Source organism: Corapipo altera, unplaced genomic scaffold (assembly GCF_003945725.1).
Source record: "Corapipo altera isolate COAL_440 unplaced genomic scaffold, ASM394572v1 79, whole genome shotgun sequence".
Lineage (NCBI taxonomy): Eukaryota > Metazoa > Chordata > Aves > Passeriformes > Pipridae > Corapipo > Corapipo altera.
The window spans coordinates 1,600,820-1,616,608 of NW_020884927.1; the positions used below are offsets into that span (position 1 = coordinate 1,600,820).

A 15,789-nucleotide genomic window follows, 5' to 3' on the forward strand; every position below is an offset into this window, starting at 1 on the left:
TGAAGGATCTGTTTATAGCTTTCAGTGGGAGCAGCCAACTCATCTTATCAATGTGCTAATTAATTTGCTGAGGCTCTTGCTGGCAGTTGCCTTTTCCTTTCTGGAGAGCTTGCCAAGGGCTGAGTATCCCTTGGGCTGGGCAGGTTTAAATTTGGGGGTGATTTTAGTTACATTCTATTTACAGTGCATCACCACAGACCTGAAGGAGACAGGATGCTCCCCTGGGCTGTCCATCCCTTTCCCTGCAGCAGGGAGATGTCAGGCTTATTTTGACAAGGATGGAGGGCCATGCTCTATGTTGTCCCCTCAGTTACTGTTGATTTTTTTTCTATATTATTTTTTCTCCTGGTGTGCTGTTTCCCAGCCTTTATCCCAGCCTCTGTTTTCACCTCCCTGTTTGTTCTGGAGGAGGGGTTAAAGTGATGATGTACTCAGTTTGCTGCATTATTGGGGGATTTAAATCCTCCTCTTTCTTGCTGGGTTATTTTCTCCTGTATCAGGGATGTAGTTAAGAAGGGGGCAACAGCCCCAGCTCCCTTGTCCCTTCTTTCACCTCCATCACGGGCAAACACTGGTAGAGGAATTTCAGGGACTGATGGAGCAAAGGCCTTCCTGGAGCAATTCCAACGTGAGAATACAGTGCTTCACCATGACAAGGCTTTGGGTATATTCTCAGACACAAGCATCTCCTGTCTATAGGGCATCATCTACTTTGCTTAGCAAAGGAGAATTACATGGCAAGGTGTTCCTGACAGTGTTCCTGTGCCTTTTGCTCCCATGTGTAGCTCCTGACTCAAAGTCATGCTGGTATTTCTACATCCAGCTTCGTGAAGTGCTGCCTGTCTGTCTGTCATCCCATGAATGTGGGACTGGAGTGGGATACAGATGATCCAGCCAGGCATACCCCACAGAGAGAACCCAACCAAATGGAAGGAGCGCAGGAGTGATCTGACCTGGGTGTCCCAAGGCTTTGGGGCACCCTGTAATTTTGCTGTGATTCGTCTATGGGAAGCTCTGCTGCTCCAGGGAGAGCTGGCTGCAGGGTCAGAGAGCTGCAGGTTCAAGAGGTGCAGGGGTGCCCAGTTCGGGAAAGATGAGGAGAGCACCAAGACAGGCAGTGGTACCTCTTGCCCTAACCTCAGGGGCCCAGTGACGTGTGTACTGTGCCTGGTTGGAGACAGTCTAACCCAACAAACCCTGGAGAAACGGGACTTTTGGTTGACATGGAGGGAAGGGAGGGAATTGTGGTGCAAACAGAGCAAACCCCTGAGCCTCCCCTCTCTGTCTTGTTCCCCTCCAGAGTGATGAGCCGCAACAGCACCCAAGATGCTGGGATTTGGCACGTACTCCATGGGCACGCCGGGCAGGGGGGCTGAGCTGGACGGCGCCTCCCCCCGCTACGTCCTGGCCCTGCCCGAGGAGGAGACGTGGCGAAAGCACCGGCTCGGCTTGATGCAAACCACCCAGTCCTGCAACCTGCTGGAGCCCGAGGGCCTGGCCGAGGCCCTGGTCTCGAGGGCTGCCAGCTTTGACGCCCTCTACGAGCCCCGCTCCCGGGATGCCGAGGCGGACACCGGCAGCGCCTTCGACCTGGGGCTGGGCCAGTACGTGCCCGTGAGCCCGGACGTCATCAAGCGCCGGCGGGGCGGGCTGATCGAGCAGAGGGACATTATCAAGGCACACGAGGCACACAAGATGCAGAGCACGCCACAGGCGCGGAGGAAGGAGTGGGAGTAAGTACTGGAGAGCCCCCAGCCCAGGTGGGCAGCCGGGGGGAGCGGGAGTGTTCCCTGTCCTCTTTGGGGCTGGCGGGAGAGTCTTGGGGGGTGTCAGGTTGGTGGCATCATCCCTGTGGTGCAGCTGCCACCCACTGTGCTCCATCTTCTGTTCCTCCTGAGCTGGGCTGCTCAGCTCCAAGCTGGAGGGTGGCATTCCATGGAAACAGTGTGCTTTGGGTGGAGGTCCTCTAAGTTGTGAGGCGGTTCGTGGGATGTAGAGGAAACTTGGAAGTTCTCAAGATAGTTTTCCTTGGATGCAGAGTGAGTTTTGGATGCATTTGGGGTCATTGCCTCCTGCTTTTGCTGTGTCTTGAGCCCTGCTGCGAGGGCATTGTACAGATGCGTCACTTGGGGACATGGTTTAGTGGGACTTGGCATTGCTGGGTTAATGGTTGCCTTGATGATCTTAGATGTCTTTTCCAACCCAAATAATTCTATGGTTTGTATTTAGCTCCAGAAAGTGTTCGAGTCTGAGTCAGAGCAAGTTGGAGAGATTAACAAACCAGACAAAACAGAAGAGAAGTGCTTGGCAGAGCTAGAACCCACTGGTTTTACTTACTGTTTTCCTTTAATTAAGTTATTCCCATAGTTTACCTTGGTGCTGTGAGAAAACCCCGGCTCCAAGTCCTGGATTAGTCTCTCCCACCTGGCGCTCACTGTGTGACCAAGGCTGCAGCCATGTGCTTCAGTCCTGCATTTAAATTACGAGCTCCCCCTCCCTGTGTCTGCTCAGCAGAATTGCTTGGGGGAAGCTGTTGCAGCACATCCTGCTCCAGTATCGCTGGTCCAGAGCAGCTCCCTGCCTTAGGCACTTCATCTGGGGAATAATGTTTAATAAAACACCCGAAGGAGTTGGGAGCCCCCGTATTAATTAGATGTGGCACATTGCTTTGGCGAGATCCAGGTCAGCGTGAAGCTGGTAAGGTTTCTTTGGGATGGCTTCCATGATAAAACAGCTTGTGATAACACTGAGGCTGCTCCTGCTTTTTTTTGGAGAGCAGCCCAGTGTTGAGGCAGGCTCTCCCTGGCCCTTTCAGCTCCTTCCTCATCCCTGTGTGCCCAGGGAACCTCCTGGCCGGTGACTCAGGCAGCCCCGCACTGGGAAAATAAATTGACATATGGGCTCGGCAAGCACTTGGTGCCTTGTTATCTTTTGCATCCCACCGGGGATGCCAGATGAATAAATCATGGCCGGGCAGGAAGCAGAGGGATGGCCTCGTTAATTGTCGGCTGGCGGAGTGAGTCCCTAGAACGGCTGCTCGCTAATTAACTGCCTGGATCCTACAGCTCTCTTTGGTGGCAGGGAGATGAAGCCGGAGCCCTTCCTGCTCACACTGCGTGGGATGTGCCCCTTTGGCCACCCTCAGTTGCTCCATCCAACAGTAACTCAAACACAAAGCCCAATATTTCTGTCTTTAACACATTGGGAATACAAGGGCAGCCGTACCGGCTGCTGCCATCCTGATGTGGTTAATAGGATGTTTCCCCAGGCTGGCAGGGTCCAAACTTTGCATTTTCCAGCTCCTGGATGCTTGGGTTTGTCATCTCATCCCACTTCATGGTTGTTTTGTGGGAAACCTCTGGTGTGGGGTGGACACTGGACTCTGGTACTGATGGCAGCTCTTGGGCTTTGCAGACCTCATGTGCCACTGAGGACCTGAGAGCCCCACTGCCTGTCTCTGCCAACTCCCTTCCTGGGAAGTTGCTGAGCACCAGGGAGTTCGATCTGTTCCTTTCCCAGACTTAGGTGCTCTGATACCCCCTCAGCCTGCAAAAACCACATACCAGAGGCTCCTGCTTTAACATCAGACTCAAAAATGCCGGGAGAGGGACTTTTGATTAAGGGCATGGAGTGACAGAACAACGGAGAATGGCTTTAAACTGAAAGTGAATGGGTTTAAGATTAGGAAAAATTCTTCCCTGTGAGGGTGGTGAGGCCCTGGCACAGGTTGCTGAGAGAAACTGTGGCTGCTCCATCCCTGGAAGTGTCCGAAACCAGGTTGGATAGGGCTTGGAGCAACCTGGTCTGGTGGAAGGTGTCCCAGCCCATGGCAGGGAGTTGGAATGAGATGGTCTTTAAGGTCCTTTCCAACCTAAACCAGTCTTTCTAGGATAAACCGGTGAGGTTTGCCCCAAAAGCTTTGCCAAAGCCCAGACTGGTGTGCAGAGCCGGTAACCCTAGCACCATGGATGCTCTCTGGGAAAAGACTGATAGCATGTGGGGGAGAAAAAGCAAATTAATTTCCTTGTGTGTAACTTTATTAGTAATAATGCAATTTTCTTGTGATTTAATTTTCAGAAGGGCTCATCTCACATGGCTTGAATCACCCTGGGGGCTCTCGCCTGGGCGGTCTGGCTCTGCTGAGCAGTGGGGGGGTGTTTTCCCCACTGGCAGTGGACATTAAATGGAACATGAAGAATGTGGAAAATGGCTGGATATTTGCAGGAGGTCTCCTTGTACTCCTGTTTGCCAGCTCTGACTGGGTGGTCTGTGGTGTGGTGGGCACAGGGGGAGAGTGCAACATGTGCCTCTCTGCTGCTGCACGAGACCTCTGCTCCCCTGGATTAGCTCTCTGTCTTTGCAGATGTGGCATTCCTGGTGTGCAGCCAGATGTTGTTGTTTAGCTGCTCTTGATCTGGGTTGCAGTGAGGAAGGAGAAGCAAAGGCTTTTTTCTACTAGCATTGTCAGGTCCAGCCCTTACCAACCTCCACCTCTGCTGCCTTTTCCCAGTGAAACAACCCCATAAGTGGAATAAAAATAGAAAGAATAAAATTCTCTTTTCTGTTTTTTTTTCTTTTTTTTTTTTCCCCATGAGTAAGCTGGGGCAGAGAACGGCAAACACTGTCTAAGTGCCTGTGGAGCTGTGGCTCTGTGGGAGGTTTTAACTTTATGGTGAAAGGTGCATGTACCAGCCCACCTGGTTCTTGTCTGAGGGATTTAAGCCTAAGGCAAAGGCTAAACCCTGTTTTCCAGGGTTCCAGCCTGATGCCTCACTCTCCATCCCTCTGTTTAGGTGCTGGGATGGAAGTATGTGGAGAGGTCTGCCATGCTCCAAGGCTGGGTGTGCTGCTGCATGGAGTGGTCATGGCTGAATCGCTGCTGTCTTTGCTCTGTATGTCTGGCAGCATCATTTGGGTAATGTTTGGCTTAGAGACAGCTCAAAAGAGAAGCTCCTCGTCAAAACAAGGAAACGGGGAACCTCCTGTGGCTTCTCCGGGCTGAGCAGCTGCTTCCTTAGCTGATGGTAAGGACAGGCAGAGCCACACAGGGAACATCCCAGAGAACCTTCAAGCTGAACTGGAAGTGGACAGGACCCAAAACTGCTTTTGCATGGCCACAAACCAAGTGTGCATGAGAATTTGTTAAGCTTAACTTATGCTATTTGGGGAATGCAAGCTGTGCTCTCATTTTGGAATGATACCTGCAACAAGGATGCATGGAAAAACCTGAGTCCCGGATGCCGGGCAGGGAGCATGGGAGCAGAGGAGGCTGGAGGGAAATCACCAGGATGGTGGTACCGTGTGAAGGTGGGATGCTGTAATTCAGCACTGGAGTACCTGAGTGATGGGTGGCAGGTGTCAGTGTCTCAGGGAAGGGATGCACTCTGCCCACAGCATAGGACAGTAATCCTAAAGAATAAGGTAATTAGAAGCAATCTCCTGTTTTGAGTTAATGCCTCTGATGCCACGAGTCTGTGAGGTCTCCCTTGCAGGGTACGATCTGGTTCATGGAGCTGCAGGACAGGAGAGCTTCCTGCTGCTCCCTTGGATCCGTACCTGCAGTGCAGACCGTGGGGAGCCTTTTGGGCTGGAGCATGTTGTTACTGCAGCTCTGCCTTTGTGCCGTTTTATGGGAAGCAGGGAGAGAACAGAACAAGCTGAAAACGCACAGGGTGTTGCTAACAGATCTCAGTGGCTTTTTATGACTTGGCAGCCTCTGTCTGGTTATGTGCACGCTCTGCATCCCAGATTACAAATGAAGCTGGCTTTTTTTTTAAATCCTTATTTTTTTATTTTTTTTTTTACTCGTGCTGAATGAGACAAAGGGCCCCCTTGGTGTGTGTTGGGCTGGCAGCTCAATCGATGCTTCCCAGCATATTCCCCAGCACCATCTGGGTTTAATTGGCTGCAGTGGTGGGGAGAGGGCAGGAGTGTGCATGGGGTAGCACTTCCTCTTGTCTGGGAAATGCCCCTGGGCGCTGGGGCTGTTTTGGCAGCTGTTTCAGCTCTCACTACCCTGTCCCTCCTCAACTCTGCAGGGAAGGGACAAGCCCTAGGTGGCTCTGGGTCACTGCCACTGATGCGATGTAGCTTTGTGGCACGGTTTTGGGAGAGGTGTTTGATGTAGTGGGTGTTGCTGCTGTGCTGTGAGCAGCAACCCTGCTCCCACCCAAGTGGGCTCTGTGGGGGCTGCTCTGTGCTGTCCTGGGGGCAAGAGGCTGGAGGAGGACACTGGCCCTTGGCTGCAGCGTCAGCATTGAGAGGATCTGTGGAACAGCAGCCCTTGCTCCCCTGTGTGTGCTGCCGGGGAAGGGAGAAGGTGTTCCAGCATCCCATCCAGGTCTCAGCTCTGACACCAGTGTCCAGTGCCTGTCACCCCTCCTCAGGTCTTCCTCCCGACCCTGCCCTGGGGGGTGGGTACATGACTTTCTTCCTCCAGCACTTTTGCAGTGTCAGTAACTGTCAGAGGCAGCTTAGCCATGTCCTCCACCATGGGCTCCTGTTCAGACTTCTGCTGCCATGTGTCCAGGAGCTTGGGAGGGCTGGGCAGAAATGTTGGGGCAGCTCAGGAGCTGTGGGGGCTCTGCAGGTGAAAACCCTGAGATGTTGGTGGCAGGTGATCCTGGGGTTATGTAGTTGGGAGCATCCTTCATGTAGATGTACCCATGATTCCTATGCAAGTCCTCTGCAACCCAAGGCAAAGCAATTAACCTCTGTGAAAGCCTAATGAGTGCCTTGGTTAAGGTGATTCTCTCTGCTTATGTTTTACCCTGCGCAAGGAGTAATAGAGGTGGTAGAAAGGACTAAAGGATATGTTAAACCTGGGAACTGGGACACTGAAATAGGGCTTTTGTCATGGTAACTTGACCTTGAGCAGCAGGGAAGCATCTCTCGCAAAAGTATCTGACCTGGACTTCCCTGTGTTCTCCCTGCTTCCCTTTAGTGCAGACCAAGGTTTGGATCTCTGGGGAGGAGTTCCTTTTCTGACCTGGGATGAACCTGAGTTCCACTGAATATCCTGGCAACAGCACGGAAATAGCAGCATCTTTCACTGAACTGCCTCAAAGTCTGGGTTTCTGGCACACCCTGGAGGAATTTCCTCTCTTGAATTAATTCAGGTGACTGCAAAGCCTCCCAAGGGCTGCCAGGGAGGTGGGCACTTCAGGGACAGTCCCAGGCTCCCTGCACAGCAGAGCCCACTCTTCCAGGGAGCTGGGCTCCTTAGGAGCTCCTTAGGACTGCTGAATGTGGAAGACAAGGTGGCTCCCAGCAGATGCCTCTGCTCAGGAGCTGCTGCCTCATGTTTTGCCGCCACATCCTGGCAGTTCCTACTTCCCTCACTGGAATCCCAGCTGCAGGTGTTGGGAAGCTTTATTAGCACATCTTGGGGCAACGTTGAAGCTGTGCACCATACCATGGCTGGTTGTGTTTCTCAGGAACAAGCCTTCGGAGGGAGCTTCCCCTTTGGCCTGGCCATGGCTCAGAAATGCTGAATTTCTGGGAGGCAGGGCCACCTAGGGCAGACTGCCCAGGATTGTGTCCAGATGGGATTTGAGTATCTCCAAGAGTGGAGACTTCACAACCTCTCTGGGCAACTTGACCCAAACTGACCCCTCACATTGAAAAAGTTTATTCCTAGGTATAAGCAGAGTTTGTTTTATTGCTGTTTGTGCCCATTGCCTCTTGTGCAGTCACTGGGTGCCACAGAGAGGAGCCTGGCTCTGCCGCCTTCTTGCACTGTCAGGTATTTTATGCATTGATCAGATCTGTTTTGAGCCTCTTCCAGCCAGGTTGAGCAGTCCCAGCTCTCCCAGCTTCTCTCTCTTAGTCACCTTTGCTGAATTTGCTCCAGTAAGTCTGGGTTTCCTGTCCTGGGGGCACAGCACTCTGGATGTACCTCACCAGGGCTGCACAAGGGGGATGGGTCACCTCCTGGACCCGCTGGCTTTGTCTAACACAACCCAGGAGGCTGTTGGCCCCTTTTTGGAAGAGCACATGGCTGGCTCTGGGTCAACTCAGTGTCCACCAGGTCCCTCGAGGCTTTCCCTGCCAAGCTCCTCCCCAGCCAGGTTGTTCTTCCACAGGTGCAGGGCTTGGTGTTTGCCATGAAGCTGAACTCCAGGCTGTTCCCCTGCCTGTTTCTCCAGGCTGCTGAAATCCCTCTGGATGGCAGCACAGCCCTCTGCTTTAGTAGTCTCTGGTTTAGAGCATCTGTGAGTATGGTTCAGTGCAGCGTGCAGGCAGGGAAACTTCTGATATTCAGTGGTTATTTGCACCCTAATCCTTTCCTTCCCATGGAATAATTCAGCCTCTTCTCCTCTCCAAGGCAGCCCTGTGTGATCCTGATGAGGGGGCTGTCTGCTGGCTAGGAGATGTTTGTGGGAGAGGTGTTTTCCAACCTCTCCACTGTGTACAGCTGATGTTATTTATTACTCTGTTTCTAAGGTGTAGTATACCCTGCCCCTCCCCCCCCATACTATTTGTATTTCAGAGATGGTGAGATAAGAAGTTAATTCAGGGACCTCAGGAGATATCTAGTCCAATCAGACAATTGTTTATTTTTAAGGTAACTCAACATTTTGCATTTTAAAAAACAGTGCATGTCTAATTGCATGTGCCCCAAATGGCATTTTCTTGACTGAGAGGGTGGTGAGGCCCTGGCACAGGTTGCCCAGAGAAGCTGTGGATGTCCCATCCCTGGAAGTGTTCAAGGCCGGGCTGGGAGCAAACTGGGATAGTGACAGGTGGCCCTGCCTGTGGCAGAGGGTTGGGATGAGATGATCTTTAAGGTTCCTTCCAACACAAACCATTCTAGGATTCTGTAAAAGGCTGGGAAGGTCCCTGAAACTGTACTAACACAGCTTTTAAAAGGTGACTCTTGATTTCCCAAAGTGGCTTGTGAAACACTGAGACCTTTCTTAGAAAAACAGAGGAGAGATGCTCTTCTTGTCTTCACTTACCTGTTTCATGCTCCATGGGAAAGGCCGCTCCGATCCTTCAGCACAGGATTATGTATGTGTGGATCATCCAAAACATGTCATGTTTCTGTTGTTTGGCTGCTTTTGGGCTGGTGCTACACACCTTGGCAAGGATCTTGCTTTTTAACTGGGGAAAACGGACTGGTGCTTATCCCCAGCTGTGGGGGAAGGAGGTCAGAGTGGTATTGTCCTTCCCAAAATGCACCTGAAAGAACCGGTGTTGTCTCATCTTTCCTGGGTGATTCTAACCAGCTGCCTGAGGGTTGTTTGGTGGGACGTAGCTTTCCTGCAAGCTGGCAGCATGGCACCGTGGTGGATGATGCTGTAACATAACACGTGATGTCTCCATGGTCTCTGATACAAACCACATGTCCTTTATTTGTCGTCAGAGAAACTTCACAGGGGTCACTTTTCTCCCGCTGCAGCTCCCGAAAAGTAAACTGGTATCTGATGTGCCGTAACTCTTGTCTGCGCATTTCCTCGAGTGAAAATAGGCCTAAAAATTCTTCAATGGACTTTTTCCCATTGAGGAACCACGGAAGCCATGTTCTGCTGGGGCTGGGTGAGGGTGTTTGCCTTCGCAGAGGCTGCTGAGCTGATGAGTCCCTGCCAACGCAGCAAGGGGGACGGTTTCTTTGCACCTCCCAGCACTGAGTGGCTTTCGGAGAGAGGTTTTGCTCTTTGGCCTTTTCTCTTTCACAGGTTTGGAAGATGGGAGCAGCATCTCCTTCCTGACTGCGCTCCAGGGATGGGGCTTCTCTGGCTGTCTTGAGCATCAACTGCTCACTGCCAGTTCAGACTTGGTGGAAAAAATTTTTCAACAGCTCCATCTTCTCCTGGCGCTTGTCCTGACAATGTAATTTTGTCAAAGGCACCCTGTTTGCCAGCAGGTTGCTTTGAAGAAAGCTGAGACTGCATGAGTTTGACTTCATTAGGTTGGGGATGGAGTTGATGGGTTTCTGGTCCGGCTTTCTTTTTCCAGGGGTATTTACAACCCAAAGGCAGAAAGGAGGCTCCTCTGTCATCCCACTCGCTGGTACCGTGTGTTTTGCTGTGTTTGTCTGACTTGAGCCTTGCAGGGCAGGCAGAGGATCAGAGAAAGCATGGGATGGTCCTCAGGCATGGACCTGCCTCTTGTGGGGGCGAAGAAGAGATCTAAGGGAGAAGAAAATCTCCTGCTGGCTTTGACAGGAGCTAAAACTGCTGTACCAAAGGGGTCATGAGGATGCTGAAGGAGAAAGAAGGATTTATTCTGCTTTGGGTAGTGTAGCACTTGAAAAAATAAATTTCAGAATCCCTCTCCAACCTTTTGACAGGCTAGAAATAAGTTTTCTTTTGTTGGCTCTTTATGGATGGCCTTTGGGGATATTTTTTCTGATCTTGTTCCCACACACCAAGTTTGGCAGCTTGGTGTTTGGTTCTTGCAGGTCTTGGGTGGCAAGAAGGGGAATATCCTTCTGGGGCCGGGCTCTTTCCCTTCCTCCTTTCTGTGGTCTCCCTTTATCCATTCTGCCTAGTCTTGGTCTTTTGGGTAGGGTAAATTTCAAATATTCATATTATTTCCCCCATTGGATCCTCTCAAGGGGGCCCCTCTAGAAATGCATTGGCCAAAACTGGACCCATCTGAGATGGAGGAGGATGGAGAAGTGTGATCTCACCTCCTGCCAGCTTGGTTACTATGAGGCTGGGATGCTCCACAGATTTTGGCTGAGGGGAGAGGTTGTGTAGAGGGATTTGGGGGTTGGAAGCAGGGAAGGAAATTTACTTTAATCTCATGGAAGAGCAGGAGAAGGCGGATAACTGTTCTGAGAGGTGGGATTGCTGCATGCCTGCCCAGAACAGACAGGATGCAACTGGAAGTGCTAATTACAGCCCAACTCTCAAGGCTAAATAAAGCAGCAGGGCACTCCAGGCAATTTACTAATGGGTGATTATTTCAGGGCTCTTCAGTTAAGCCATAAAACCTCCTGACCTAAGGCAGAGAGTTAGACCAAGGAGAGTTGTGTCACCAGGAACACTCGAGTGGAGTGTTTAGGTAAGAAATGGGAGAGCAGGCAGTGACAAGATCCTTCCCTGCTGTTTGGCATCACTGCAGCCAGCACTAGGGCCAAGTAATGTTGTCCCTTATCTGTGATGGTTTAGGGGTTATGGGGTCTCACCTGCCTCTGCTTGAGCTGTCAGCAACCCCCTTGTGCTTATTCGGGTGGAATGTGCACCCACAAATGGGGCTGTTGGTGTGGGGTTTGGTGGTTTTGGGGAGTACAAAGCCCTGAGCAACCTGTGGGAGGTGGGTGAGTGCAGGCACTGAGCTTCACAGTGGCAGAGTGAGACCAAGCACCCAAACCAGCTCTTGTGAATTTTGTGGTGCTGGATGCACATCCCTGGAGTGTCCCCATAAATGCCCAGGTTTCTTGGCTGTCCTTTAAGCCTCTCAGCTCTTCCAGACTGACATCATTTCAAGACCAGGTTGAATGAGGCTCTGAGCAACCTGATCAGGTTGAAGATGTCCCTGTACTTGGCAGGGGTTTGAACTAGATGACATTAAAGGTCCCTTCCCACCCAAACTGTTCTATGATTCCATGATTTGGTTGCTGAATCCCCCTTTGATCCAAGGTGCAATATCCTTCTGCTTTATCAGTAGTGCTGATATATGAGCTATTCCAGTCCCACAGCAATGCAGTGTGGGGGCACAGCCAACTTGAAGGCTCTGTGGTATGTTTGGGCACTTTTGCTGGCTTCAGGAGGTATGTGAGGAGTTTAGCTTGGAGTGTATGTGATCCCAGGGCACTGTGGGTCTTGGGCCACCTGAGCAGGACCTGGTGCTAGGCTGTGGTGCTGGCATCTTGCCATGCCTGCCTCGTGCTGAAGAACACTTGGGGAAGGATAAAAAGCAGATTATACACAGCTCCTGATCCCTGTTGTGATATCCCACCTGACTTGCAGAGACACCTTTAACGTGTCTCCCCTTTGCTTGCACAAAAGAATGTCACAACAGATCAGCCACTGGGAAGTATCTGCATGTAGGGGAGGAGGGAAAGGGGTGGAGGCTCTCAGGGTTTCCTCCAGGCTCTGCCTGGAGCTCCCTAAAATGCCATCAGTCCTGACATCTTACCCCTAGAGAAGCTGGAGGCTGGTGGGCCCTGCTGGGGTGTGGTGGGACATTGTGAGTTTGGGAACCTCGAGTGGGACCTGGTGGGAGCTACATTTGTGTTTATGTGGCATTTTGCTTTAGGTTTGTGTTGTGTTCTGCTCGGCAGCTGAGAACTTGCAGGCACCTTAAAAAATGGGGCCAAAGATGTTCCAGGCTGGATTCTCTTAAGCAATCACTTGCAGAGGGGTTAGGAAAAGGGATCCCTGGGGTGGGAATGCAAGGTGTGCTGCAGCTGGGGTCTTGGGAAGGGTCTGCAGGAGGACGGCTGGGTGAGAGCTGCTCCTTCTGCACCACCACCACTTGCAAGAGCTGGTTGCTGGGGCTGTATGACGACCAAAATCTTAGTTTCCAGAAGGTTATTGCCCCATCCCAGCAAAGAGAGCTTTTACAAGATTGTTTTCCTATTGATTTTAAAGATGCCAAGGCTGGATGTTGGACTCATGGGCCTTGGTAATTAAAACCAGCAGTGTCTGTGAACAGGGGATGTTTTATGGCAGCCAATTACACGTTCAGCTTCAAGCAGATTCAAGTTTTGCTGCTGCTGCTGTGTGACACTTGGTGTGGCTGCTGCAGCCCAGTGACCAGGAGGGGTTGGTGGAGTAGTGGCAGCCACTTAAATCTGGAGGCAGAGTCTCTAGCTTGGTGTGAGATTTGCTGGCTTTCACTAGTTGTCCTAGCTGTCTGATTCCTCTGAATAAACTGAAGTGCTGACCCTGCAAAGTCAGCCCTGTGGGTTGGTGTTGGGAACGTGTCCTGGAGGTTGTGAAGGTGATGTTGCTCATCTCTCTGAGTGCTGGGGAAGGCATGTCCTGGTGGGATGGGTTGTGAGCCAGGTGAGGTTGTTGGGGAAAAGAGTGAGCAGATGACAGAGAGGGAACACCCTGGTTTGGGTGAGGGCTGCCTGGCTGTGGGGTGGCCCAGAGCCTCTGCTGTGCTCAACCTGGGGCTTTGTTGGCAGGAGAGATGCCAACAGGGCTGTCCTGGCCTGTGCCACAGCTGCCAACATCTGCACAAATGAACATCAGGCAGATGCTGGTGTGGTGCCCTCCTCTGGAGATGCCATCCTGGAGCTGCTTGGACCTTCTCCCCCCACATCCCTGGGTGAGCTGCACTAGCCTGGGAATTTTGTGCTCAGCTCAGCAGAACTTACCCTTTGCAAATGGGGAGAACATCCTCTTCCTAATCTAGCAGGTAATTAATCTGTTCCTGGAAAAAATCCTTGCATTCCTGCATGGTTATAAACGTGCTTCTGAGTCACAGCTACTCAGTCCCAATTTGAAATTTGGCCAGAGCACCACTGTAGATGATTCTCATTTGATCCTTTTTTTTTTTTTTTCCCAGCACAGCCATATTTCAAAAATAAATTTAAATAAGGTTGCCAAAAGCCACTTTCTAAGATGAGTGCAGTCCATCACAGCTCCTGGGAATATCAGTCATGGAAGAGGAGCCTCTCCCCCCTTTCTAGACCCTGGCTGGGCTGCATTAAAATCACAGAATGGTTTGGTGTTGAAGGCACCTTAAAGATGATTTAGCTCCAAATCCTTGCCATGGGCAGGGACACCTTCCACTAGACCAGGCTGCTCCAAGCTCCATCCAACCCGGCCTTGGATACTTCCAGGGATGGGGCAGTCACAGCTTCTCTGGGCAATCAGTGCCAGGGCCTCACCACCCTCATAGGGAAGAATTTCTTCCTAATATCTAATCTAACTTTGCCCTCTGTCATTTTGAAGCCATTTCCCCTTGTCCTGTCACTCCAGGCCCTTGTCCATAGTCCCCCTCCAGCTGTCTTGGAGCCCCTTTAGGCACTGGAAGGGGCTCTAAGGTCTCACTGGAGCCTTCTCTTCCCCAGGCTGAACACCCCCAACTCTGAATATCTTCAGGGACTTGCCTGATGCTTTCCCTGAGCAGAGAAGTAGCTTCTAGCTTTCTGAGCAACCTGGGGCTTGGCAGAGGATACTTATAATGCTATTTCCCAGTTTTTTGGGTGCCTGTACCCAGGAATGCACAGGTGGTAGACTTCGGGGTGCCTGGGCTCAGCCAGAGGCTGCTCCAGGGGGCTGTGCGGTAACTGCGTGGGGGGTTTTGCTTCTGAGCATCCTTCGGGAAGAGGGTCATGCGGGGGGAGCCCAGACGAAGCCCTGGCTGCTGTCTGAGGCTGGGGGATGCAGGGAGGGGACAACTGCCACTAGATGGCAATGCCGGAGCGGCAGCAGCGGCCCCGCCACGGGCGGGGGTGATGGGGGGTCTCGGGCTCGCCCGGGAAGGGGCAGCCCCGTGTCTCTGGTGATGCCCTGCCCTGCAGGGGTGGTGGTATGGCTGGGAGTGGTGGGGGAAAAGCAAGGAGAGGGCTTGGATGGCAATATCAACATAAGAATCATAGAACCATGGAATCATTTAGGTTGGAAAAAACCTCTAAGCTCATTAAGTCCAACTGTTAACCCAGCACTGACAAGCCCACCACTCAACCCTGTCCCCAGGTGCCATATCTGTATGTCTTACAAATCCCTCCATGGATGGTGACTCCACCACTTCCCTGGGCAGCTTGTTCCAGGGCTTGACAACCCTTTTGGTGAAGATATTTTTTCTCTGATATCCCATCTGAACCTGCCCTGGTGCAACTTGAAGACGTTTCCTCTTGTCCTACCCGCTTGTTGCCTGAGAGACCAACCCCCAGCTGGCTACAGCCTCCTTTCAGGTAGCTGTAGAGAGTGGGAAGGTCCCTCCTGAGCCTCCTTTTCTCCAGCCTGAACACCCCCAGCCCCCTCATCAGCCTTGTGCTCCAGACTGGAGGAGTGTTAGCCTGTCTCCACAAAACCAAGCGCATCTCAAGTGCCTTCCTGTCCTGGCACCGCCTGTTCCCCTCTCTTCTTGGATTTCCTTCATTCACAAAAACCCAAACAGCCCCCTATATCTGGCTCTGGATCCCTGTGCCATGTTGAATCATAGAGGCATCAGCCACCCTTCTTCCTGACTCACGGATCGGATCCCAGTGTGCTGGGTGAGGGTCAAGATGAGAACAGCAATAAACATCCTGGGAAACGGAGCTTGCATCTCTTGGCATAGCTGGAGACTTTTTTTTTTTCCTTTTGGCTTTCAATCTTCTCTTAAGGAGCTGCTTTCTCATAAATATCCCATCCTTTAGCACTGTCTGAGCAGGCGAGAGGCTCCCATCAGGGTCATCCTGTGCTCTGCTCTGCAGCAGCAAATGCAGAGGTAAGGGTGAACCCCGGGTTGAGGGAATAGCCCACTGCCCCAGCAGAAGTGTCCAGGTAAGGTGTGTATTCCTGCTTTGAGGGGCCAGGAGGAGGAAGGCTGCCTTCCTCCCCCTCAGCCCCTTGCTCTGAGCCAGGCAGGGGATGCAGAGGCAGTGCTGGGTCCATTCTCCTCAGCCTCTGGGTACCACACACAGCATGAGCATTTAGGCTGGGTGGGGTCTTGGAGTGCAGGCTTAGGGGGTTGGAGAAGCCTTGGGGGGCCGGGAGGAGCCAAAGCAGGAGCTCTGCAAGGCTGAGGATCTGCTCCTGGCAATCGGCCCAGGCTTAGGTTTAATTAACAGTGACTTACAGGGTTGAAAGGTGGGAAGAGTGGCATCGCTCCTGATGCTGCGTTGGTGGTGGGGAGGAGGAGGAAAAGGGGATGAGCCACAAATTATAATTGATT

At 52.0% G+C, this 15,789-nt stretch overlaps 1 protein-coding gene across 7 annotated transcripts in view; it reads left to right on the plus strand.

Annotated features, from left to right (window-relative positions):
* The first annotated feature begins 1,332 nt into the window (after positions 1-1,332).
* Positions 1,333-15,789, plus strand: part of CACNA1E (calcium voltage-gated channel subunit alpha1 E) — a 107,399-nt gene continuing 92,942 nt past the window's right edge. For 2 of the 7 annotated variants that reach the window (XM_027658377.1, XM_027658374.1), the window contains exon 1: positions 1,334-1,733. In XM_027658377.1, coding sequence (XP_027514178.1) covers positions 1,351-1,733 — 383 coding nt within the window. In that variant the 5' untranslated portion in view covers positions 1,334-1,350. Of the gene's footprint in view, positions 1,734-15,789 lie in introns of all 7 variants that reach the window. The other 5 variants (XM_027658376.1, XM_027658372.1, XM_027658370.1 and 2 more) reach the window with 4 other exon arrangements.